The sequence below is a fragment of the Culex pipiens genome, chromosome 3, assembly GCF_016801865.2.
Source record: "Culex pipiens pallens isolate TS chromosome 3, TS_CPP_V2, whole genome shotgun sequence".
In the NCBI taxonomy this organism is placed as follows: domain Eukaryota; kingdom Metazoa; phylum Arthropoda; class Insecta; order Diptera; family Culicidae; genus Culex; species Culex pipiens.
The window spans coordinates 118,687,430-118,712,561 of record NC_068939.1 but is presented as its reverse complement, the minus strand read 5'-3'; the positions used below and the strand labels follow the sequence as shown (position 1 = coordinate 118,712,561).

The following is a 25,132-nucleotide window of genomic DNA, read 5'->3' as shown; positions in this document are numbered from 1 at the left end:
AAAATTGATTGAATAAATTGATTTTTTGTTTCACTGTTTAATATATTTAATTAGGGGAAATTCTCGTATGTTTGGCAGGTTAAGCACTCGCTCCTAACTCCATCCAATTTGCCGATTTTCACTATTTAAACAACTAATTTTGCAAAACTTTTGGTAGAAACTTGCTTGCTCACTTTTTATTGAGCTATTTATCACTCGAGTTCAGTTGAAAACGCTTTTAATTAGCTTTAATTAAATGTCAAAGTTCTGACCTGCCAACATTAGAGGCACGCTGGAATTAGATGCTGTTCCCCTACCTATACTTTTACTTTATGTTTTCCTCGACAATCTGCAATATCAGATATCAACGATCATGCTTTAGTAATTTAAGTCTTTTTTAACTGTATTTGCAACAATATTACACTGCACATTGGTCACTTTGGTTAATAAACACTCTTTGATTTCCAAGCGACCCTAATCCTTGTCCGGCACCAACTCCCTCGCCGACTTGGTCCCAAACAACCTTCGATCCCGTTTCGCGTGCTTGCTCTGCCGGAACCTATCATCAGTCCCAAACAACCAATCCATCACCCCAAGTGGACTGTAGCACTGGGTAAATCTGAAACGAAGAAATTTCCTCGTTAATTACGTTAATCTTTCGGACGCCCTGCCCCGCCAACTCACTTCAAGTGGTGATAGTCGTGCGCTTCCGGACTCTTGAGCAGCGGCAGATGATAGCCGGAGTGGGTGATCAACGAGTGGTGCACGAGCCAGCTGAACCACAGCACCGCCGTCACCAGGTGACAGTTGAGCAGGGCCGGTCCGATGGAGGCCGGAATCGTATCGCTGACGATGTGTTCCACGGGGTGAACGTAGCTGGCGACCCAAGCGATCGGGGCCGTGAACTCGTGGTGCCGCTTGTGGACGAACCGGTAGATGAGACGGTGGTGAAGGACTCGGTGGGTGCAGTAGTTGGTGGCTTCCCAGAGGACCAGACAGATTATGAGGTCTCGGATGATTGTGGTTAGCCGTGGGAGGGCTCGGACATCCGGAAGGGTATGTTTACCTGCCAGGTGGAACCCAAAGTACGCCATAGGTACCGTCAACAGGGCCTGGTTGATCAGCACAGTCTTTAGGATCTGGATGATGAAAATGATCCTTGTATAGTACGGAGACATGCGTTCAAACTTCAAACGGCAACTTACCCGCTGAAGATCCGCCCACGAGATCGGTTCGTTGACACCGGGTTGCGTTTTGTACTTGCGCAGGAACCTGGGCCATCCGCGAACATCCATGAACACATACAGACCACCAATTAACCAGTACTGGGAGTATACACAGGCCAGCATACCCCAGACGTGCAGGTTGGCCGGATCGTCACCTGTGGTGTAGTTTGACAGTTGACACCGAACATTGGAGTCGCATAAAGCCCCGCAAGGTACTCACCAGCAACGTCCAGAAAATCGTTCCATTTCTGCTGCAAAAACACTTCCAAACCACTTCCGTTGCGGAGTTCCGGAATGCACGTAATATTGCTCGAATTTTCCGATAACGAACACATAACCGAATGATCACCTTCTTGGTCACGGAAAACTCACCGCTGTGCACACCAACCATTCACCGAAAAACGACTGACTTCAAGTTTTAGGAACGTGGAGAGTTTCACCAGTACTTCCTTTCCGACACGGGTTATGGTTTAATCAATTGGACCATTTCTTGCTGTGTTTTTGGCTAGTCTTACTTTCCATTTTTTGTAATGCCTTTGTAGTCGTTGCATTTTGACCCAATATCTGGTTGTTATTTTGGCCTTCGTCACACTTGGTGATTCTTTCACCTTCGGTAAAACCATTTCAAGCAAAACAATGTAAACGGACCGAATTAAATTTTCAAACAAATTGTGTATCCTGCTAACTCCGAATGTAAACATCCGCTGACATGAGCAGGATCATTCTACATTTGCAAACTCACTTTGGCCCATTTACAATGTTTTGCTAGATTTCTTTTCTTCCCGTTGGTTTGTTTGGGACTTTGAGGGTTAATAAATAAAATTAATAACCGGCTACGTGGCTTATATTTCCAGCCTCACAAGCATGGTTCAGGCGTGGTTCAGGGAACAAATCCCGATCGAATTGGAAATAGAAAATTGCCCTAAAACAACTTGAATTTGGTGGGATTCGAACTCACACCTGAGGATTGATGGTCTGGCACTGGCACGCTACCCCGTTGGCCCGTTTGGCCGGTATCAGCATATTTCGAATCTGATACGAGGCCAGAGGTCCAAGAGGTTCAAAAAAATAAAAATAAAACTATTTTAAACACTTTTCAACAAAAGCTCATTCATAAAACATAATTTGAATCTCAGAATTTTCTTTTAACACATATTTCCTTCTCTTTTTAGGTAATCCTTAAGTTATGACCAGCTTCACATTCGAAAGGTATTTATATCAACTCAATTGAAAAAAAAAAATCTTGAAAGTAACTTGTATCGAAAAGTGACCAAAAAGGTCCAAAACATGCTACACCGGTTAAATTTCCATGAGTGTGTCCGTTTAAGGCAGAAAGTGAAAGTCCTTTCCCAATACAATACTGTTTAATTCGACCCACGTCGGTCAGCTGCACGTAACCGTAACATAAGTGCTGTAAAAAGTGTAAATGCTCCTAAATTGGGACTAACTGTCTACCATTCGGGCTTATGTACCCGAGTTCTGACAAGTATCTTTTTTGACTTGAAAAGTCTCAAAGATAATTTTTTATTTTTTTTTGGAATAATCGATGATCAAATATAGACCCACCAACCCCATCTCGAATCTACTCCTTTTATCAAACAAAACAACTTGAAGCGGAATAAAAAAAAAACTACCCAAAACAGGCACCATAACAGCTGATGATTGCACGTATGCGAGACCTTCCTTCATTACACACTGCTTTGTTGTAGATCGGCGAGACCGCATGCTCGTCATCGAACTTGAGTTCGATTGTTGTGATACATGTTTTTGAAGTTTTACGAAGAAGACAGGGTTTGAACTAGCTTTCAAGTATGTTTTTCAAATTTTGTTTCTAATTTTCAAGTGATAAAAGGTGTTAATACTCAAGATTGGTTAAGAATCTATCAGTGTGAAAATGTTGAAAACCGAACCTTAGCCGTGTTGCCAGTTTGATGGAAAATGTAGACAGTGCTGCTAGTGGTGGCTGTTTTATTACTGATTAGCATTACGTGTAATTGCAATCTATGTACCGTAAGTAATCAATTGGAGATATGTTATGCTTATCCAAATAGATCAATTAATCGCACTGAAATTAACTTTAAATTTTCACTATCATGTCTTTTGTCAAGATCACACAAAAAACAAAATTTGGACATTAAAAGTAGTGATTTAATCGCAATATTTTTTAAATAGTCTTTTCTGATAAAAATCCACATTTTGAAAATTGTATGCTCTTTACAATGCACAGTGGTCCAGATCGCAAAATTAAGAGGAAAACGGATTTTCCGAAAAATGGTAAAATTTTGGAGCTTTGGTGTCTTCAGAAGAGTTTTTGCAAATGGAAAGGGGCAATTTTAAGCACTAGGTTGCATTTGAAAGAGAAGAACCAGCACAACTAACGCTGAAAAAATCCCAGGGGTGTTTTTCTTTAAACTCGAGATATCTTCATTTGAAAAGGCTAATTTTCAAAGGGAAAACCTTATGGGACCACCCTAACGAATTTTAAAAATTGTCCAAATATATGTTTTTCCATGTAATTTTGCCCGCTGAATCTGAATCTGCCCTCAGAATAGACCCAAAGTGTCGCAAAATCGATTTTTGGTCATATTTTGGGTTTCCATGTGGACGTTTAATAGTAGTTTATGCAACAAGTTGCAAAAAGAGGATTTTTTCAGCACGAGTCGTACATTTATCCAACGAGGTTCACCAAGTTGGATAAATACGAAGAGTGCTGAAAAAATCAAGTTTTGCAACGAGTTCCATACAACATTTTTTGCAATTTCGAAAAACACCCATTGAGTGAAATTTTAAGTCTAATTTTCATATATTTTGTCAATAAATCGTTTAAATCAAAAAAATGTTGAAAGGTGTTACTTTTCGAAACAAGTGCTGAAAAGTAGAACTTTTCAGCATTTATTTTGAAATGTGAAACGCTTCTTAAAATGTCCGCTAATGTACGTACTAAAACTTCAAAATCAGCTGTCAAAATAATGTTGACATTTTAACCCAATTGTTCTACGCTTTCCGAGCACGTGGTTTCGAGCTTTTGACAGCTGAGCAATTCTCTACCAAAAACGGAAATGGATTTTATTTTTATTTTTTGATTTGGCTCAAACTTTGACCAAAAAAGCTATTTTGGTTCACCCATACAAGTCTCCATACAATTTGGCAGCCGTCCATACAAAAATGGGACGTACATATTCAAACAGCTGTAACTTTTGAGTGAATTTTCTGATCAATTTGGTGCAAAGTTGTAGGTATTGTTGAGGACTATTGTAAAAAAATAGGTACACGAAAAAAAACTCACAAACTTCTTAAAGCGGCTGTATCTAAGCAACCCGAGGTCCAATCTTCAATGTCTCTTAGACAATTATAGCAAATTACGTCAAATTTGTTCTTGCATAAAATTTCGATTTTTTTTCCAAAAATCACTATTTTTTCAAAAAATCAAAACTCGGCGGCAGATTTTTTGACCATGTTTCTCTGTGGCTCAAAAGTTGCGGGGTTTTAAAACCGACTCGATTTCGTGGAGAGTTGCTCAGCTGTCAATTATTCTACAGCGTGACGTCACGATCGCACACGCACACACATTTTCATTTAGACATACGTGCAAAAAAAATGTAAACAGTGCACGCAAGCTGTCAAATCTCTAACCTAAAAATCGAGTCGGCGTAAAACCTTATTAGTAAATTCGGAATCGCAAATTACAATCTGTTTTTTAAAAGAAACAATAATAACTTTGAAAAAATATTATTAGCTGCATGGTTTCCAACTCCAACGCAGTTTGACAAGACCCAAAAGCCTCAAAACCAGGTCGTCAACATGTAAACGAATGCGTGCCGTACACACACGCACACGGTACACAATGAATAATTGAACATGGTTATGCATTCACACTTCCACCAGCACCAACACCCCTGACGCGGCACCGCCCACGATCGAGGATTCGTACGTCACGACGAGGCTCATAAACTTGAACACATCACGTCAAAACTTTGGCCGGCCGAATTCGGTTACTGCAGCATGCATTATTAACCAGCTGCAAGGGGTGCGGCATGTAACTTCATTCCGACCAAACCGCCCGACGTCGAGCCGTCAAAGTCTTTGTTTACATAACTGTCACAATGCACGCTGATCGAAGTCAACTCGAATTCAGCCTGCACTACAGTCGTTTACCCTTACATAAAATAATTGAAATTGAAAAAGTATCAGTCACGACTCTTTTACAGTCTACACTGGTGTTGGTGGTGAATGGTAAAATGTTGTCGACGGCGATGATAATGACTGTGATTAAAGTCTGCACAAAAATCAGCGTCACAACCCGATGAGCATCGACCAGAAGTGCAAAACTTATATGGTCTTATGAGCTCTCGCAGCACTGTTTGACGTCTGTGCATTGGCAATGAGCTTGACAATAGAGTAGCGTGACGTGTGGGGGGTGGCACGCAAACAGAGCACACTTACAGTAGCTCACACATACAAACGGAAGTGGCAAACCATGTCGAGTGAGCTCGTTTACAAACGGCGATCATGCTGGGATAGACTTTGATTTATCAAAAAAAAAAAAGAGATGTATTTCACAAGATTTAAAGATTGATCTAAAACAACAAACATTGACCTTTTAAGACCAAGAGGGTGACACTTCCGTTCCCGGCTTTAATTGTGTCCCATTAAACCAATTTGAAACATGATGCTTCTTCCTTCCGAGCGTTTTAAGATGACCCAAACTGTGCTACTTGGCGTGCATTTGATGACCGGCCACCCCGTCCTCAAAACTAACTGACCGTCAAAAAGACAATTAACCCGCAGCAAAGCGCAAAGGGTCTCCCGCTGAAAACGTGGTCGGTCAAGTAAATGGCAAACAAGACCATAATCACGCATCGAGTTGGTGGCCGGCCTACCGGCGGAGTTGGGTTTGTTCCGCGTAGGACCTATAATTGAATAGTTTACACGTGTTGATTGGTTCTTTTTTGTTTGGTTTCGAGTTGAAATATTCTTCCTCGATGCAGTCATGCAGATGATCAAACGCGGTAAGTTTAACCAATTATGCAAGGTTGATGTTGAAAAGGTTAAAAAGCGTACCTATTTTGTCGTAATGAGCTAATTTTCGCATCGGGATTTTGAACAGACGTCCATCAAGTCATTTAACACTGTTCGACATTATCCAATGATTGTTTTCAACACAACAAAAACAAACCATATGCAGAGTTTTTTTTACCACAATTTTCAATTTTGGCTTTTTGTGTGTTTTTGAAACCGCCTTGGTTTAGGGCAGGAAGGTGCTGTGTCCTATCCCTCGCCTAAACCAGACCAAAATCCATGATAAAGCTGTCAGACCAAATCTGTCAGACCAAGACTGTCAGACCAAAGAGCAAAAAGTAAACAATCTTGGTCTTCGACGTAGGTGCACACAAATCAAGAAAAGAAAATTTGAAAAAGAATTTTAATTTTCCAATTCAATTACTGGTTTTGGGCTGCAAAATTTAATGTACGCCAGAAAATGTTAAAACAGTGCGGCGTCCTGTACACCGACAATTAAATAAGCAGTTAGACGCTTTATTCTTTCACTTTAATTTTTGATCACGTTTTCGGTTTACACCTGAACAATCTTGAAATTATTTATGCGGATTTGTGATTCCTCTCGGGCCTCCAAGGGCCTCCAAGGGCACTCAGAACGCCAAAAAAAGTTTATTGGACCTTTTTTTTAAAAAAAAACTGCAGGTATAAATTTGAAAAAGTCAAAGTTGAATATAAATTTTACACACGTTCAATTTATAACACTGAAAAATGAGATATCGTCAGTTGAAAATGACAGTTTGTAGGAAATTTTCTCAGCAGTTTTTTCGGAGATGATTTTTTTCAGGGACCATCCATAAACCACGTAGACACTTTTTTGGTCATCTGTTACCCCCCCCCCTGTCGTTGACATTTGTTTATACAAAAAAAAAACTTTTGTATGACTAGTGGACAATCCCCCCTAAAGTGTCCACGTGGTTTATGGATGGTCCCTCATGAAGTATTTTGAAAATGCAAAAAAAAATCGAAAAAAAAAATACTCAAAGGTCATGGTGCTTTTCGATTGAAAATTAGATTCGGTTTTTAAAAATGATTTTTTTTTTGTTTTTGGAACATGATTTTCCACTATAGAGCAATTCTCTGAGATTTCGGTCATTCGATTTTTTCTGTATTTTTTAATCTGACTGAAACTTTTTTGGTGCCTTCGGTATGACCAAAGAAGCCAGTTTGCATCATTAGTTTGTCCATATAATTTTCCATACAAAATTGGCAGCTGTCCTTACAAAAATGATATGTGAAAATTCAAAAATCTGTATCTTTTAAAGGATTTTTTTGATCGATTTGGTGTCTTCGGCAAAGTTGTAGGTATGGATATGGACTACACTGAAATAAAATGATGCACGGTAAAATTTTTTTTTTGGTGATTTTTGATTTAACTTTTTGTCACTAAAACTTGATTTGCAAAAAAACACTATTTTTTTTTTTTTTATTTTTTGATATGTTTTTGAGGACATAAAATGCCAGCTTTTCAAAATTTCCAGAATGGGCAAAAAATCTTTGACCGAGTTATGATTTTTTGAATCAATAAATTTTTTTTCAAAAAATCGAAATATTGGTCGCAAAAAATTTTCAATTTCATTTTTTTGATGTAAAGTTGAATTTGCAATCAAAAAGTACTTTAGTGAAATTTTGATTAGGGACCATCCATAAACCACGTGGACACTTTAGGGGGGGGGGGGGGGGGGCGTATGGCGATTGTCCACGCTCCATATAAAAAAGTTTTTTTTTGTATGGACAATTGTCCACGATGGGGGGGGGGGTTGAGATTCGCGAAAAAGTGTCCACGTGGTTTGTGGATGGTCCCTTAAGTGCACCGTTTTCAAGTTATAGCCATTTTTCTGTAACTTTTTTCAAAAAAGTCGCAGTTCTTGAATAAAATATGAAACATTCGTGAAATTTTCCGATCTTTTCGAAAAAAATATTTTCACAATATTAAATCAAGACATTGTAAATCGAATCATTAGTTGCTGAGATATCGACATTAGAAAATGGTGGGTTGTTTGGGTGAGACTTAGAAAACATCAATTTTCTTGTTTTTAAACCTTTGCATGGCAATATCTCAGCAAATAAGGGTCGTATCAACAAAGTCTATTTTGAAAAATGCCATTTTATGGGCTATAACTTGAAAACGGTGCACTTTATCAAAATTTCACTAAAGCACTTTTTGATTGCAAATTCAACTTTACATCAAAAAGAAATTGAAATTTTTTTGCGACCAATATTTCGATTTTTTGAAAAAAAAATGTATAGATTAGAAAAAATATAACTCGGTCAAAGATTTTTTGCCCATTCTGGAAATTTCTGAAAAGTTGGCATTTAATGTCCTCTAAAACATATCAAAAAATAAAAAAGAATTAAAAATAGTGTTTTTTGCAAATCAGTTTTATTGACAAAAAGTTAAATAAAAAATCACCAAATTTTTTTTACCGTGTATCATTTTTTTCCAGTGTAGTCCCTATCCATACCTAAAACTTTGCCCAAGACACCAAATCGATCAAAAAAATCCTTCAAAAGATACGGATTTTTGAATTTTCACATATATTTTGTATGGACAGCTGCCAAATTTGTATGGAAAATTATATGGACAAACTAATGATGCAAAATGGCTTCTTTGGGCATACCGAAGGCACCAAAAAAGTTTCAAAAATACAAAAATTAATATTAAAGAAAAAATACCGATTCTGTAGAGAACTGCTCTACAGTGGAAAATATGTTATTTAGTCTCCTGCAACCTACAGCCTTCAACACATAAAAACGAAAATTAAAAGATACCTACGTGTTTTTGGGAACTCAACTATTAGGGATAAAATGTCAAAAAATGTTTTTTTTTTTCATGCTTCTGTTTTATTCGAAAAGTCCTAATACCACCTACAACTTTCAGCCCGCGACACCCATTCAGCCCGCGAAATTGTATGGAGACTAATTTGGAAGAAACTAATTATGCAAAATTGTTAAAATAGGGATTTTATGGTCAAAGATTCATTCGAATAAAAAAAAGAATAAAAAAAAAAAAACCTTATCTAATCTAATACAAACGTCAAGCACTTTTCTTGTCAATATTAATAATTACAGTACATCCGAGAACACTTGAAAATGTATTACAAATATTAAAGCGGCCAGCCCTACTGCGTTGTGTTTACCGCAGCGAGGATTCGTGGACTAGCCGTACCAAACGCTCCTCAAATTAAAAAATAAAATAAAAAATACCTAACTTGCGAAATCTAGAAAGCTACTCAAAGTATTATGACAGGGTTGCGAATGAGTGAGCGAGCCAGAAGCCGTGCTCGCTCATTCGTGAGCATGAGGACTTAACAGGTAGCTCGTGCTCGCTCATGCTCATCGCATGCGCTCGCGTTCAATGAGCACTCATCAGCAAATCAGGCACATTTTTAGTATTGTTGATAAATCTGGCACAGGCCAATTGGATTGCCACTTTTGAAAATAATTTCATCGCGAAAAAGGGACATGAACTCATCAAAGTTGCATTGGTAATTTTTTTCAGAGTTTGATAATTTAGAAAACTAGATTTGATTAAATTCCCGATAAATGAAAAATGGCTGACTCGCAATTAAGGTGTCTTAATTTGCTAAGAATCCCAGACACTCTTTTTAGCTTATTTCACTTTCAAATTTAGAGTAAACTGACAAGGAACGGAGTTTGTAGGTCTTAATTAAGCTGTAAATAGGATGGTTATCAATTTTTTTTTATATTAAAACATGTTTTTACTTGTGAGCACGCTCATTTCTCATTTATTTATTTGGATCGACTCCAGCATATAAATAAGATAATTGATGTGAAAAAATGTGGGTCTCGTGGCGCAGGGGTAGCGGCTTCGGCTGCCGATCCCGATGATGCTATGAGACGCGGGTTCGATTCCCGCCTTATCCACTGAGCTTCTATCGGATGGTGAAGTAAAACGTCGGTCCCGGTTTCTCCTGTCTCGTCAGAGGCGCTGGAGCAGAAATCCCACGTTAGAGGAAGGCCAAGGCCCGGGGGGGCGTAGTGCCAATAGTTTCGTTTTTTTTTTATGTGAAAATTATCTAAGACACAGATTTGACATTTATTGCATGTAAAATTATTTACAAATAATTGACTAAACAAGATAGATGAGGTGCCCAGGAATTAAAGCATGACTAAACGTATTACCAAGACAACAGCTTTATTAAATAGTTCACTTTCACGTGTCACTCTATTATCAACCTTTTTTATTAATCGAATTATTTCTACACAGTTAAAAAAGTGTACATTTGGATGGTGTAATTTTGTAAGGTTAAATATTACCTCTTTAATGTTATAATTTTACCTCGATTTAGACTGAAAAAGTTGCATTACACCAGGAAAGTGGTAAAATTACACATTTTCAGAAGTAAAATTACGCATTTTTCTAACATAAAAGACGTACTTCCTAGATGTAATGTAACACCTTAACCCCTTAACTCTGACTCCAAAACTGTTGGTGCTACTGCGTGATTTTGACATTTCGGGCGTTCACCATTCGAACGCCATCTTCGCTTAAAAACCTGGATTCAAGCCTCCATAAAAAAAAAAAACAATCCAATATTATTAAGATTAGCCTATTCAAGCCTCCATTTAAAAAAAACAACCTCGAAGCTCTGCTGAAAAAAAAAGTTATTATCGTTTACACGTTACAGGTAAAAAAATACCGCTCATTTTGCTCAATGAGCAAAAATGAGTGCGAGCGCGAGCAATGAGCATTTTCGCTCATAAAATAAATGAGCAAACACGAGCACGAGCAAACGTGAGCTAGCTCGCGTCACGCTCCTCCTCACGAATGAGCGAAAAATGCTCGCTCATGAGCGGATGAGCGCTCAAAATCGCAACACTGGTATTATGTCATGTTGTGTCAGCGACCAAAGGTCGGATCAACAACTTTAAAAATTCAATTATATTATATGAAGAAATGTATTTGGTAGTAGGTAAAAATAGACACAAATTTTGAAAATCTGTTTTTTTTTAAATTACTTAAATGTGTTTGTAGCTTAAACACCTGATAAAAAATATAACAAAAGTACTTTCCGATTGCAAATGAAATAAGTTCTTAAAATTAAGCTTGAATTTGTAATAAAAATATTTGTTCACTGCGATAAACCTTATTTTTCTGAGTGCAATGACCCTTTGAACGAACGCCAAAGGGTTTTTCTAATGGAATTTTAAATCAATCCATCGTAAAAATGTTGTCTTTTCATTTTTTTTGCATTAACCCTTTCAAGCCTGAATTTTGAAAAAAAATTGTTGAGTTCATTATGGGAAAATGATTCTTATGACCATACGAAAATTATAGGCTACTTTTGAACATTTTTATTTTTGGATCATATATGACCCATCAGGCCTGAAAGGGTTAAAATGATAAAAAAAGTGATCAGAAATGGTTTTTAATCGTGGTTTTTTTTACTGTTGTACATAAAAATTTACAGGGGACTTTAATACCCAATTGATCTTTGAAAAAAAATCGAGTATTTTAAGAAAAAAAATCACATTTTTTTCAAAAAGGCATAAGACCGCTGCAAATACTTTTCAAAGTTTATGATTGATTTATTTACGAGTCAAAACATGGTGTGTAGCTGCTACGAGATGGAATGAAAACAGAAAAGAAATGGTAGTGATTTTACATAAAAAGTGTGTGACATATCGGGATCAAATAGTCTGAGTGAAAACATAAGTGTTTTTTGAGAATGAATGATGTTTAAAAAAAGAAGAGCATGTTGATCGTTAGTTGGAGTTCTGACTAAGTCAAAAATGTGGTCTGAGGGTAGGGTTTACTTGCCACAATGTTGTGAATGATGGCGAAACAAGCACTTGTGAAAAGATCTTCGGGTGAGTTCGTTTCATGTCGTGTGCGTGCGTGTGTGTGCGCGTGGGAGAGAGAGAGAGAGAGAGAGAGAGAGAGAGAGAGAGAGAGAGAGTGTGTGTATCCGCGTTTATAATGTTTTTTAAATATAAATATGTATCGCCGTAGGGTCAGTCGGTTCGCGTCGTGTCCGTCGCGTTTGATTTTCGTCGCTGTCGGTTCGTTTGTTTACCTCGTTGTATTTAATGGAGTCTTCTGATTTGACACCCGGTTCTGTGCTCTCTGCCGATTTGCGTCGCGGCCGTCGCGTTTGATTTTTTTTGTTATTGTTCTTGATACGATGCGCGGGCGATTTTACAGGAAAGCGGTACATTTGAAATGAATAGTTAATTTCGGGCGAGCTCGTTTCATGACGGTTTTTTGTAAAATTTAGGGTATTTTGCAGTTAAAATTCGCTCATTTTTAGAAATTGCGTCAACGACGCGTTTTTGATTCAAGACCGGTCATTGATTTTGTTAATTTTGTTTCCACGATGTCGCGATATCAATAGATTTTGTTTCGTTTTGTAGTGTGAATTTTTAGTACACGTGACTAGACTTTTCCTTAGCATCGCAGCTCGTAAGGCAAGGTGATAAGTATTATCTCAACGTGATTATTCACGCTATTTCTATAGCGTCGCAGACTATCCCGATCGTACGTCATACGTTTAATTTAATAATCAAGTATGTAAACCGCTCCAAATTAACATACTGAGGTTAATATTTTACCCTTTAATTACATATCGTTTTGGTTTTATCTTTCCACAGCCGGCTGTCTAAGATAAAACAACTTCATTCAAAATTTAACAACAGATAAACGGGAAATGTCTCATCCGCAGCATCCGATTGCTTGCCTTGAGAATAATACCTTATACCTTTCAAAAACACTTTGATTTTGGGTCGCATCATCATCTTCTATGATGAATCCTGACCAAATACCCTATCCTACTAACAACTTTTCAGGTTCCTGGCGCTCGTGGGGTGTAAGCACAGAGTAAATCAGCTGCCCTAGTAGCAACCTGCGCTAACTAACATTCCCGTCCCTTAAAATCGAGGTCTACAAACTGACATGGCGGGCGCCGTTGGTGGCCAATGACTGTTACCTATTCGCAATTGATCTAGCTTTAGCAATCATGGTGTTTTATCTTTTCGGCGCATTCATACATGCTGTTGATAAGGGAAACACCATTTGATCGTCGAAGCCTATGATCAGTAGGGCTGAAAGGATATTACGGTTCTGTTCAGCAACGGAGGGGCAACCATGGGTGATCTCTCATGCTCATGCTCATGCCCATGCAAAACATGGTGTGTAGCTGCTACTTCGTTATTGACCAGGACCCCCAAACATTGCTCCGTGGACCACAGATGAAAAGTAGGAACCAATCCCCTTCGCAAAGGTCCCTATCGTGCTGATCAATACCGACGCCGGCCACGACCAGTGGTAAGACACGGGTAAGGGGATGGGAATGCTAGTCCGATACTTGAGTGATGGGACCGCTAAATCGGCTGCGTCTCCGACAAAGTATCACATGAGTTTTGAGGGGTTAGTAAGATGGGTATGAGGTCAGGATTCACTGCGGTAGGTGATGCGACCAAAAGCAATTTGTTTATCGGTTGAAAATTTAAGAATCTTAGGCAGCCGGATGCGGAAAGATAGCAAACAAAAGATTTAAAAATAGTATTAATTCGACCGCGATTCTCCAGAAATTCTTCGTCGGCGTGCCTTCCGATCTAAAATGACTAATTTTATATTTTTACTTCCGTTCAATTCTCCAAATCTCATGGATATTAAGGGTTTTCCATATATGATTCAGATTTTAGGAACGATTTTATCATTAGAAATTTTATTGAAGCTTTTTGCAAAACCCATTTGTGAAAATAATAATTTTAAAACTATGCAATGTTAGAACAACATTTCATCCAAAACGCTGCCAACCCTCAAAAATCTCTGGTGCAATTATTCAAATCGTACCATTCATAAAACAACAATCCGTTCACTCTCTGTCCAGTGTCCAGTGAGTGCAAAAAAAGTCCCGTTTGCAAAAAAAAGAAGCGTGACTCATGAGACAGAATCAGCTAGATTTTTCCCACACTCCAAAACTAGCTTGCGTACCAACGCCATCCAACGAGGTGTGCTTGGAACAATAGAGAGTAGGTTAAATTTGGACCCATCGCTTTTCGCAAAAGTTTGATGTAAGAGCACCTGCGGTTTGAGTTCGGTTTAGTAGCTGAACTAATATAATGCTCTCTTGCTTGCATGACGACGACGTGAGCATAAAATTGGGGAGGCCGCAAACGATGACGAATGACGATGTGTGTGTGTGTGTGATTTCGGATTAAAAGAATAATGCATTCCAACTCTTTTTTCAAACTACTTATATTTGCATTATTACATTACACTTTGTTGCTTGTTTTTTTTTTTATACACAGTAAGAAAGGAAAAATAAAATAAAATTGCCAAATCTATACAACAAAAAGGTAGCTTTTAGAAAGCAGCATAAATATAATCAACACGCATCTACTAGCATCGCTTACGCGCATATACTTTTATCGGTTACAGTTGCCCTCTTAGAAGAAGCGCGCCAATTGTAATTGTACATATTGTAAAATAAATTACTCCTAAAATGAGACATGTAAAGAACGGAGACTAACAGTGACAAGAGGTGTGAAACGGAACGCTTCCCTATTCTCTTTCCGGTTGAACGCTTTCGATTCTTAAGCTTCTTAAGTTCCTTCGCTGTGCGCGCTGCTCAGTTTCTGCAAGCCTATTTGGTTAGTAACGTGTATGTGTGTGTGTTTGTGTGCTAATTGTACAGAGTGTTTTATGCTTTGTTTGATGTCGGTCGGTTTGCCCAACTCTATTCTCAGATTTCCGAGACAATTGCCGCTTCCACAGCATCTCCCAGCCGGCGGTGGCGACGGCTGCGTTACCAAATCACCACTTTATTAAATGTTTGTATTGTTCGTTCACCGAGACGCGTTTGATCGTTTCGTAGCCTAAGATAATGCTAAATGAGAACGCCGCGGACTGCACCAGCCGCGCCGTCAGCCCCTTGAAGAACATGTGGAAATGTTCCTCGTGCCACAGCTCACGGAACGCGACCTGCATCGAGTCGAGCCGTTGCACCTGCAGCCGGGCCCGCACAATGTCCAGCGGGTTCGTGATAACTGTAGTCGTAAAACCCCCTAAACTTCCCGCCACGCACTGCACCGCCAGATGCGAAACCCACGGCGGACACACCTTCAGCAGCTCGTCCTGGTACAGATGGTAGAACGCCCACCACATGGCCGAGTTCGGCACGTAAGCCATCAAACTGGCCGTGTAACCCCGGTAGAACCCCTTGAACCCATCCATCCGCACAATCTCCCGCGCAATGTCCACCGTTATCCTCAGCCGGCTCCGCCCCTTGTCGTACTCGATCCCCAGCGGGTTCACACTGCTTCCCCGCGCCACACCGCCCATCCCCAGCACCATCGCGTGCTGGGAAATCACGTCGAACGGCACGATGATGGTCTGGCCGACGAGTGAGGCACATCCGCCTGCCACTAGCGATTTGGTCCGCTGGCTGGCGCCCTGCTGGTTCAGCACGTGCCGCACCCCCTCGTACGTGCTGATGTAAAACACCCCCGACACGATCTGCACCGACGAGATCCAGAAGCCCCGGTACAGGCCCGGAACGCCCTCGGCGCGGTAGATTTTGAGCCCGGCGTCGATCATGCCCTTGTAGATGTCGTTCTTGTACTGGACCTGTGTGTTGGGCGAGTGCAGGAAGGAGAGAGAGAGAGCATTAGTTTTTTATGTTTCGTGATTTTGGGATTAACATTTTCTATACTGGTCTTCTGGACACATTCTAAGACGCTGTAATTGTTTTGTTTGAGTCCAGAAGAAAGCTTTATTATAATTGTTCGGTAAAAGGCAGACAAACGTAAAAAAAAACCAAAACAAACCGAAATGACCGAGGGGTTAATGGATGCAAAAATCATATTCAATAAATAAAAAACTTTTTTCAAACTTTTGTTTAATTTCAAGTCACAATTAGAGAAATATGAAAAGTTAGTAACTGAGTAACTTTTATTTTTATATTTCACCAGGAAAATGTTATGCATTGGTGGTCCCCTCGTTATTTTTCGTTCAGCCCAGTTAGCGAGCAGCATTCGGTGATTGGGCTACGTTCTCAGCCCAGTTACCGAACAACTACTGTAACAAATTAATTAATTAAAATTCTATTTGGAGCCGATCATTTTCGCTCGCTCAATTAAATGAGCGGCTCTTTTGTACGGCTATTTCTATTTTTTCTCATAATTTTGATGAAAAAGCTATTTTTAAGAAAGGTGTGATTTTTGTAGTTTTTTAGACTTTTATGAATAATTTGAAGAAAAAAAGTAAAAACAAGAAGAAGTGCTTTCAAATCCATAGGTTTTGGCGATCTCTATGTCAAGCTTTCTACTCGCTCGCTTTCTACTAATTATTTGAAATAACGTTTAGTTCGAATAATTAAATGGCACCGAAACTGAAATCTAGGATTTTGGAGAAATTGATTTGAATTTTACCGAAATTTCGTTTATTTCTTCCAAAATTGATCAAATGTCAATATTTTATTCGAAGAAAATATTTCCAATTTAATTGATAAAGTCTATAAAGTCTATTTTCAAGCAAAATTATTTATTTATTTATTTTTCCCCGAAATCTCGTGGATTATTTAGTACATTTTTGGTAAAAATTTCCAAGTTTAGCCCAAGTTTAGCCATTTGATATTCTAATATTTGTGTTCGGGTAATTCTTTAATGTACAATGTATTGTACAATGAAAAGTTTCTTATTTTGTTTAGAAAATTCACTTTCACTTGTAGAGAACTATGAAACTGAAATAGTAGTTTATGCAACAAGTTGCAAAAAGAGGATTTTTTCAGCACGAGTCGTACATTTATCCAACGAGGTTCACCGAGTTGGATAAATACGAAGAGTGCTGAAAAAATCAAGTTTTGCAACGAATTCCATACAACATTTTTTGCAATTCCAAATAACACACACTGAGTGAAATTTATGTGAAATTTTCATGTATTTTGTCAATAAATCGTTTAAATCAAAAAAATGTTGAAAAGTGTTACTTTTCGAAACAAGTGCTGAAAAGTTCAACTTTTCAGCACCCATTTGAGTGCTGAAAAGTAGAACTTTTCAGCATTTATTTTGAAAAGTGTTGCTATTCGATTCTGTTATTTTTGGTACAGAAAAGTAGGCTATTTCGTCGTTCAAGAATGACAGGAAAAGTAAGTAGTTTCACGACGGAATTGCAAAAATATAAGTTTGAAATGTTTTAAGTGATGTTTCAATATACATTGGTAAGAAAGTTGCAATAGACCCACCCTGGGTGATGAAAAGAGAGAATGCGTAACGTGATTTTCGAACAATCCCACTTTGTTTACATATACAAAGTAGAAGGATGTTCAAGCACAAGCATGACTTTTTTCTTACTAGTAAATGAGCTGTTTTATAATCAGTAGTATGTGTGTTATTTTGTCTAGTTTTTGACATTTTTTGCTGGAAAATTGTCGCGTTTCGATCGGTTAGAAGAGATTTTCTACGGGTGACGAAGAACTACGGCGAGAGTGTAATTCTGCAATGTCGCAGATAAATTCCTTGGCTGATTTTAGAATCCTGCAGCTCTTCCTGATCCAGCGAAAAAACATCGCTAATTCTAGCGAAGCTGATCCAACAAATAGAAAGTATTTCACTAAACCAAGTTTTCAAACGGAATCAAACAATAGAGACAGCTTCTGGATGGATACAACCACATTGACTCCATAAACAACTTTCATTCATAATTATAAAAAATAGGATCTCGCCTTCAACTTTCTTATGGTTTCTTGACTTCGACCCCAGGCTGTCAAAAGACACACATTTTTCATTCCTGCAAAAAAAAATTAATGATCGATCACAATACTCTCTACTTTTGGCGAACAGTAATTTGGTTCCACTTTGACAGTTCAAAATAGAGTAATCTACGTGCGCATGTATTGCGTGTACGTACACGAAAAAGATTGAGGTTAAATTTTGTCCGGACAGCAAAATCAAATGGTGCGCTAGTGTGTGTACGCCAGGGATGCCAGATACACAGATTTGTCTGTGTTTCACAGACTTTTGAGCTTGTGTCAGACATATTTTGAGGTGCACAGACTTTTAAAAAACTTCATTAAATTAATATTTTGTAATCTTTTTTGTTGAAACTTATTTCGTTAGATTTCAAATGCTTAAAAACGCAATTTTTGATGGATTTCAATGACCGTGAATTGATATATTTGAATTTTAGACAAATGCACAGACATACACAGACTTTTTTACAGACATTTTGAAAAACCAAGTGGCATCCCTGGTGTACGCGAAACGTCATAAAGCTCTATTGAGGCCGTTTTGCGAACCACTATTCAGCACCCAGGACCCACCAACAAAATATGACAATTTAACTCTACACCGTTATATTTCATATCAATTTGGCAGTTCTCAAAAACAAATTGAACACTACAATTTGCTGGATATTCAATTAATTATTTTTTATAAACTTAAGGAGCTATTACACAACGGTAAAAAAAACAAACTCGCACTTTTTGACAGTTTGCCTGCTTTGTTTGTTTGCCTGATTTTTTTCATAAAATTATTTTTATTAGGCCCTTTTCGGTACTGGGGAGTCGGGCGGAGAAGAATACACCTAGTTGTCAGTGTCAGCCACTTGCGAACTGTCAGTGAGTGCCGCCTTCATTTGTTTGTTACTGTTCTTATTTGGTTGGAGCAGGATTGTATTTGAAGGAAAATAAATTTAAAAAAGCTTTTTTATTTTTTAAATGTATTTTTGTACTGAGACAATTCATTAAATGCAAAAGAGGCAAAAAATATATAATGAACGTTTATTTATTTGTTGCTAATGTTTGATAAAAATCAGTTTAAAATATGTTTTCATGAGATATGTTTCCATATGACCATAAATCAAACAATGTTTTGTCATACATACATGTGCTTAAACTAAGACTTAATAAAGTGGTAGTAGTTAGTCAATGTCAACGCCTGTGGAGTCACGAAGGAAAAAGGCAAGGCGGTACTCGACAGTTCGGCTGAGCTGTGGAGGATCTTCAACGAGTTCAGCACCCAATTGAAAATCAGCAAGACCCACTCAGATCAATTTAAAAAGGATCGGTTTCATGTCCTGCAATACTGCAGTATGGTTCCTGTCATTTGTTTAAAAATGAGTCATGCACGATCTTGAGTACTGTTTTGAAATGTGCTTCAAGAAAATTTGAATTGTCAAGAAGGGCAGATGACGACTGACTGGAAATTTAGATGGGAAGAGATATTATCTTGCAAAAAAATAAACAAAAACAACAAAAAGAAAATAAAAAAGAAAAAGAAGTCCTCTTCGCTTCTCCCAACCAAGGGGAATACAATAAAAACTAAATTTGTTTCAGAGCATTAAACATAATTCGCTTCTTTTATTACTTAACGCAAAAAATCCAATTTTGAGTGTAACAACATATCAAAAGAGCGATACCTACCTGCAAACCTGCCGTTTCGAGTAAATCAACATTCAAAATTTTGCAACAAATCCAAACAAATCCAACCTAATTTCCCAAAAATGTATAAAAATCATAAATTTTGTCAAAACTTAATAAAAAAAGCATTCATATCCCTTCATTTGAAATTATGTTGAGTATTTTAGCTATTGAAAATTGAGAAAAAGAAATTAAGCTTTTTTGAAAAGCGGGACTTATTTTTCGCCCGACAGTTCACGGTACAAAAGAGAAGTAAACAAAGGTTTCGCCCTTTTGCTTTAGGTATATTTGTCTAGTATTTCAGGAAAAAAATGTTTAAAAAAACTGTTTTATCATTGTGAAACGTTACAATCAGTGATAAGACAGTGCAATTTACAATTTCAGTATTAAGAGAGAGAGAGAGAGAGAGAGAGAGAGAGAGAGAGAGAGAGAGAGAGAGAGAGAGTTTCTGCCGGCAGGGCCATCCTCAGAATTGGGCCAAAGTGTCAAAATATCGATTTTATTCGTATTTTGGGTTTCCATGCTTAATTATCATTTAAACACGGAATAAACACCAAAAATCGATTTTTTGACGCTTTAGCTCTATAAATTTTTTGAATTTCGTTAGGGTGGTCCCATATACTTTTCCCTTGAAAATTATACATTTTCAAATGAAGATAACTCGAGTTCAAAGACAAACACCCTTGAGATGTTTTCAGCGTGAGTAGTGCTGGATCTCCTCTTTCGAATGCAACCTGGCGCTCAAAATTTGACTTGGGCCTATTCGAGGCATTTCAGTTTTAAATTTGTATCTTTTCGACCTTCAAATGGCTGTAACTTGACCTGTCAAAAAATATAAATGTAATTTTTTTTGCTCTAAAAGAATTAACTCTAAATTGCTACGATTAAAAAACTGATTTTTGAAGGTTGGCTCAGATGCTTTCTCTAAATTTGGTCGTAGAAGGCATGTCTCCGACAAAGTTGGGAAGCTCAACAACTTTCTAGAAGACAAAAAAAAATCCTGAAAAGTTAGATTTTAAAAATCACCCTAACGACAAATCACCATTATTTTCAACCAAACCATTTGCAAAAATTTTTTTTTTGCAAACTTCACCATTTTCAGGAAAATCAATTTTCCACTTAGTTTTGCCATCTGGACCACTGTGCAATGGCAAGAATTTGGTGCCGCCTTCCTCCTAAGCCACCCTAAATAAATCATAGACCGTCGTACCCAGACCGTGAAACTGGAGCAGATCTGGTACAACGATAATTATAATTAAGAAGATAACCATTTAAAAACATTCAGATCCGTACAGTGATTTTTTTTTTTTTTTTTTGGTTAGAATTCACTCATTTTATACGTCAGAAGCTGCAGCAATCAAATGATTCGCCCCTCGTGATTGGGTGGAAACAAAAGGGCGCAACCTTGTTTTGGTTTGTTTGATTGGTTTTATTGTTTAGCTTTTTTTGTTTTTGGCCAATAAAAGTACGTAGTTTCGGAATTTTGAGATGTTGTAGGGTGCTATATAAACAGTTTTGGCGAAAACTTAGTTTGTTTATCGTTTGGGTATCGCCCTTTTCAAAAGTTATGACTGACTTATTACTCAGCAATGTTTTCGTCGATTGCCAAATTTCAGCAAAAGTGATGATTACTGAATCGCATTCAGTTATTTATTTTACCCAAATGGCAATCCAAAATTCGCTGTGAAGATATTGTTTGCGTGAAGTTTTTTTATGATACATTTTACTTCAAACATTTGGCTTGCAATTTGAAATTTAATTACATTTCTTGTCCACTGAAATTCAACAAAATGATTTAAAGTAAATTATTTCTTTACTCAGTACTGATGCCAGGTTATTCTCAAAGCTTGTCAGAATAGACAAAAACAGATAAAGAAAGCATTTTTTTAAGTCCGGTATATTTTTCTTGATTTTTTCAATGCGATTATAATTTTTGAATAAAAAAAACATAAAAACATAAATTCTTCACGAAGAAAAGTGTATTTTTATCAACTTCTAAAACATTCCCGATTTACCAGTCGAGTTCCCGACTTTTTGTTGATTTTGTCAGATTTTTTCCTTGAAGTGACCACCCCACTATGGGCCATCTCCATACAAACAGGCGGCCAAATTATTTTTTTGCTTTTTAAATGTTTTTTCATACAAATTTGGGTAATTGTATGGTATTGAAATGATATACGTAGATTTTTATGAGTTTTCATGTTTTTCAATAGTTGATTGTTTATAATAAATAGTCTTTTCATACATTACAGTGCAACAGAATTGCGTACCTATATATTGTATTGCAAGTTTATATTATTAAATTATGGATAAGCTAATACATCCCCACTTTAAGGACCCAACCCCTCCCCTTCTATCAAACTGAGATTCTCCAGTTTCGCTTGAGAAACTTCGGTACGAATACTTTATTTTGACTAAGGTACTCAATTTTAAATGTAGGCAACAGAAAATCGATTTTTGAAGAGACGATGCCCACGAAGTAAGTAGCAAAGCAAGTGAAATAAACGAGCGCATATGTAGATTGCACCAAATTTTGATAAAACGTAAATGTTCAAAATGGCATATCTCCGAAAACGCAAAAAATCGCAGGCTGGAAATTTCAGCAATGTTAGATTATAATCCAATCTTTCAAGTGATCTTAGTTTCATGTTTAGCATCGGTTAGCAAAAAAAGTACTCGATTAACAAACACAAAAAAATAAGTTTTGTCAAAAAAATGCTCCAGTTATTCGATGAAAACTTCAGTTTTTGGTTTGGAAACAACATTTTATCTATTAATTTTTCTTATTACCTTTCCAACGATGTATAATTGTCCTAATAAAATATTTAAAATGGCTGAGCTATGTTAAAATTAAACAATCAGCATTTTTTACAAAAAACGCTAGATTTTTACTCCTTTTTTTGACTTTCAGCTTGCGTATCTCCGTAATGAACAAACTTAGAGCTTTGAAAATTTGGATTTTTCTTAGTTAGAATGTTTACTTTCGAGAAAAAAATACCAAAAAATATTTGGAGAAGGTCACTTTTTTGAAACTTGGCCACCCAATGTACCATAGTGCACCCTAATTGAAATGCAAATAAAGCAAAAAAAATTGAAAAAAGATAATACATTAGTAAATATTATCATTATTTTTGTTTCTTCATTGATATTTTGCAAATTTTCGTTTAAAAAAAAATAATTAGGCTTGAAATTTAACCTTGATAAAGTTTTTACATTTCAGCACTTGTATCTTAATACTTTTCTACACTGTTTTAATTTTTTTAATTTTAAATTAAAAAGCAAACTTTTAAATGGGAAATCCTTTTCAAAACTGTATTTTTTGGAAATGCAAAAAAGTTGTATTCAAGTTTTATTGTACAGAATATCTTCATTCAATAGACCATAACATTTTCTAGGGTTTTTTAGGTCCTATAAGCTACGATTTTTTTTTCTTAATAAAACTCTAGAATTGTATTCATCCATTTTTATGTACTAGTTCTAGATTAATTTTTCAAAAGGTCCTATCTGCATAGTAAACCCATGACTCATTGGATGGTTTTAAAAATTTACTCTGGAGTTTATCTCTATTATCGCATGATTTTTTTTTTTTGCCTAATTGCAACACTGCACTTCTCGCGATCAAAACAAATTCATTACGCCGCTGACGACGCTGAATTGCACTCGCGGAAGTGTTTACAACGCTGCATCAGTGCTAGTGTCCCCTTCTATCTTTATGCACAGAACAGACAAAACAAACAACATCCCAATCCGTACCTGAAGTTGCGTTTTGATCACGGTCAGCGGAAACAGGGCACACCGGACCGAAAAGGAGCTCAGCATCGACAGCGGGAAGAACTTTTTCTTGTCCATCATGTCCCACTCGATGGTCTTGATGAAGGCCCCGCTCGAGGAGTCCATCCTGGCGGTCGAACCTCCGTGCTGCTGCTCCGTCGTTGTTGATTACTCTTTGCTGATGGTTTTTTAAACTTAAAATGTGTGAGCCTTTCTAGCTGATTCGAACTCGCGGTCACGCTCGTTTGTCCATCGCTGCCAAGTTGCCTCTTGTCGTTCCTCTTCTTTTCAGAATGTTCACGCTTTCGGCACTTTGTCGTTTTTGTTCTGATAACAGCTCTTTATCACCTGGCCAGCATCGTCGCTCATGGCGTGAGGAATCCTTTGTTTACTCAGCCGAGTGACCCCGTTCACCTCCGCAAAAGGCTCAAAGCGGGTGGAGTTCGACGCTCTTTCCCTCCAAAGCCCCCGATCGACTCCAATGGCCAAGGTTGGAGCAACAGCAGCAGGCAGATTCACTATCTAAACAAAAGTGTTTATGTAACACCGCCGGAGCTGCGATGTGACGTCCCTCGCGGTTCTCTCTTTCTCTTACAGCGACAACATCAACAGTGCCCGCAAGGCCATCCGGAACATCTCCGACGAAGAACTGGTTCCACAGTCGGGCAAACAAACATCCTTCTTCTGCACTTCAGCGATTCTTACTTCATTTTGCCCCTTGTTCAAAATCCAAGATTCACTTTCGTTCCAGCAAAAACGCCCACTTTCAAAAACTTTATTTTCACTGTAAAAATGCAAAAAGAGAAAAAAAAAGTTTGCTCCTTCGAGTGTGAAATTCAGTGGACTTGTCTTTTTTTGTTGGAGCTGCTGATGAAATCGAAATCAGACGAAACGAAACTTCACCCAAAAGTGGGGGAGAAGGTGGATTCTGCATGGCAAGACAGCCCATCACCCACCTGACACTGACGTTAGCCAAACGCCACCCCGTAAAAAAAAATCCGACAATTCGCACAACTTAGTCGGGTCTAGTCGGGTGGTTTCGGCCGATTCGTTGGCCAACGAATCGGCTGACCGGGCAACAGACTTCTTTGTAATCTTTACATAAGCGTCTGGTGGAAAATCGGTTGTCGAAATCGGCCGACGGAATCGGTTATAAAAACAACCGATTTTTTTACCGATTTAGTCTGAAAAAAAGGAAATCTGACTCAACCCAATTTAGTCGGTCTATTCGTAGGGCAACTAAAAATCTTACTTCTGACGCATCTCGACTAAATCGGCAACATGGTTGGTTGATTTTGATTACCCGATTTCGTAGGGTGTTTCGTCAGGTCGAGAACTGTCAAATTTTTTACGGGGTCGAGAACTGTCAAATTTTTTACGGGTGCACCCACTCGCGATTTGTTGACGTCTGACGGCTGAGAGCGTGAGTGGTGAGACTGTGAGAGGGATGAGAGTGAGAAGCGAGACACGCAGAAAATAATTTGAATCTAGAGATCCTATTTAGGGTCTCTAATTACAGCTGGACGATTGTTTGTATCAGGTTTCCTATCTCTTTCTAGTAAAAGTTTTTTGTCAGGCGACTTCTAGCTGGTTTTTTTGACTGATCGCCCGATATGTCAGCCAACATACTTCGCAGGGCTGTGACAGCTCGAGCCTCGGCTCGAGCTCGATCATTGTTTGCATCAGGACGCTGTGACGAGAAGTTCGTTTTCTTGA

The 25,132-nt window shown here is 37.9% G+C and overlaps 3 protein-coding genes across 6 annotated transcripts in view; 1 reads left to right on the top strand and 2 right to left on the bottom strand.

The window, feature by feature from the left end:
- The window catches only part of LOC120424407 (signal peptide peptidase-like 3), a 92,464-nt gene that overhangs the window by 47,768 nt on the left and 19,564 nt on the right, over positions 1-25,132 (top strand). The gene's annotated exons all lie outside the window — the stretch shown is intronic.
- Positions 80-1,676, bottom strand: LOC120424410 (fatty acid hydroxylase domain-containing protein 2-like). The gene is made up of 3 exons (XM_052710914.1): positions 1,426-1,676; positions 664-1,360; positions 80-598 (listed from the first exon to the last, which is right to left on the bottom strand). The coding sequence occupies exons 1-3, from the start codon at positions 1,538-1,540 to the stop codon at positions 454-456; spliced, it is 957 nt and encodes a 318-aa protein (XP_052566874.1). The 5' UTR covers positions 1,541-1,676; the 3' UTR covers positions 80-453.
- Positions 14,467-24,331, bottom strand: LOC120424408 (solute carrier family 25 member 44). The gene is made up of 2 exons (XM_039588513.2): positions 23,399-24,331; positions 14,467-15,855 (listed from the first exon to the last, which is right to left on the bottom strand). The coding sequence occupies exons 1-2, from the start codon at positions 23,540-23,542 to the stop codon at positions 15,043-15,045; spliced, it is 957 nt and encodes a 318-aa protein (XP_039444447.1). The 5' UTR covers positions 23,543-24,331; the 3' UTR covers positions 14,467-15,042.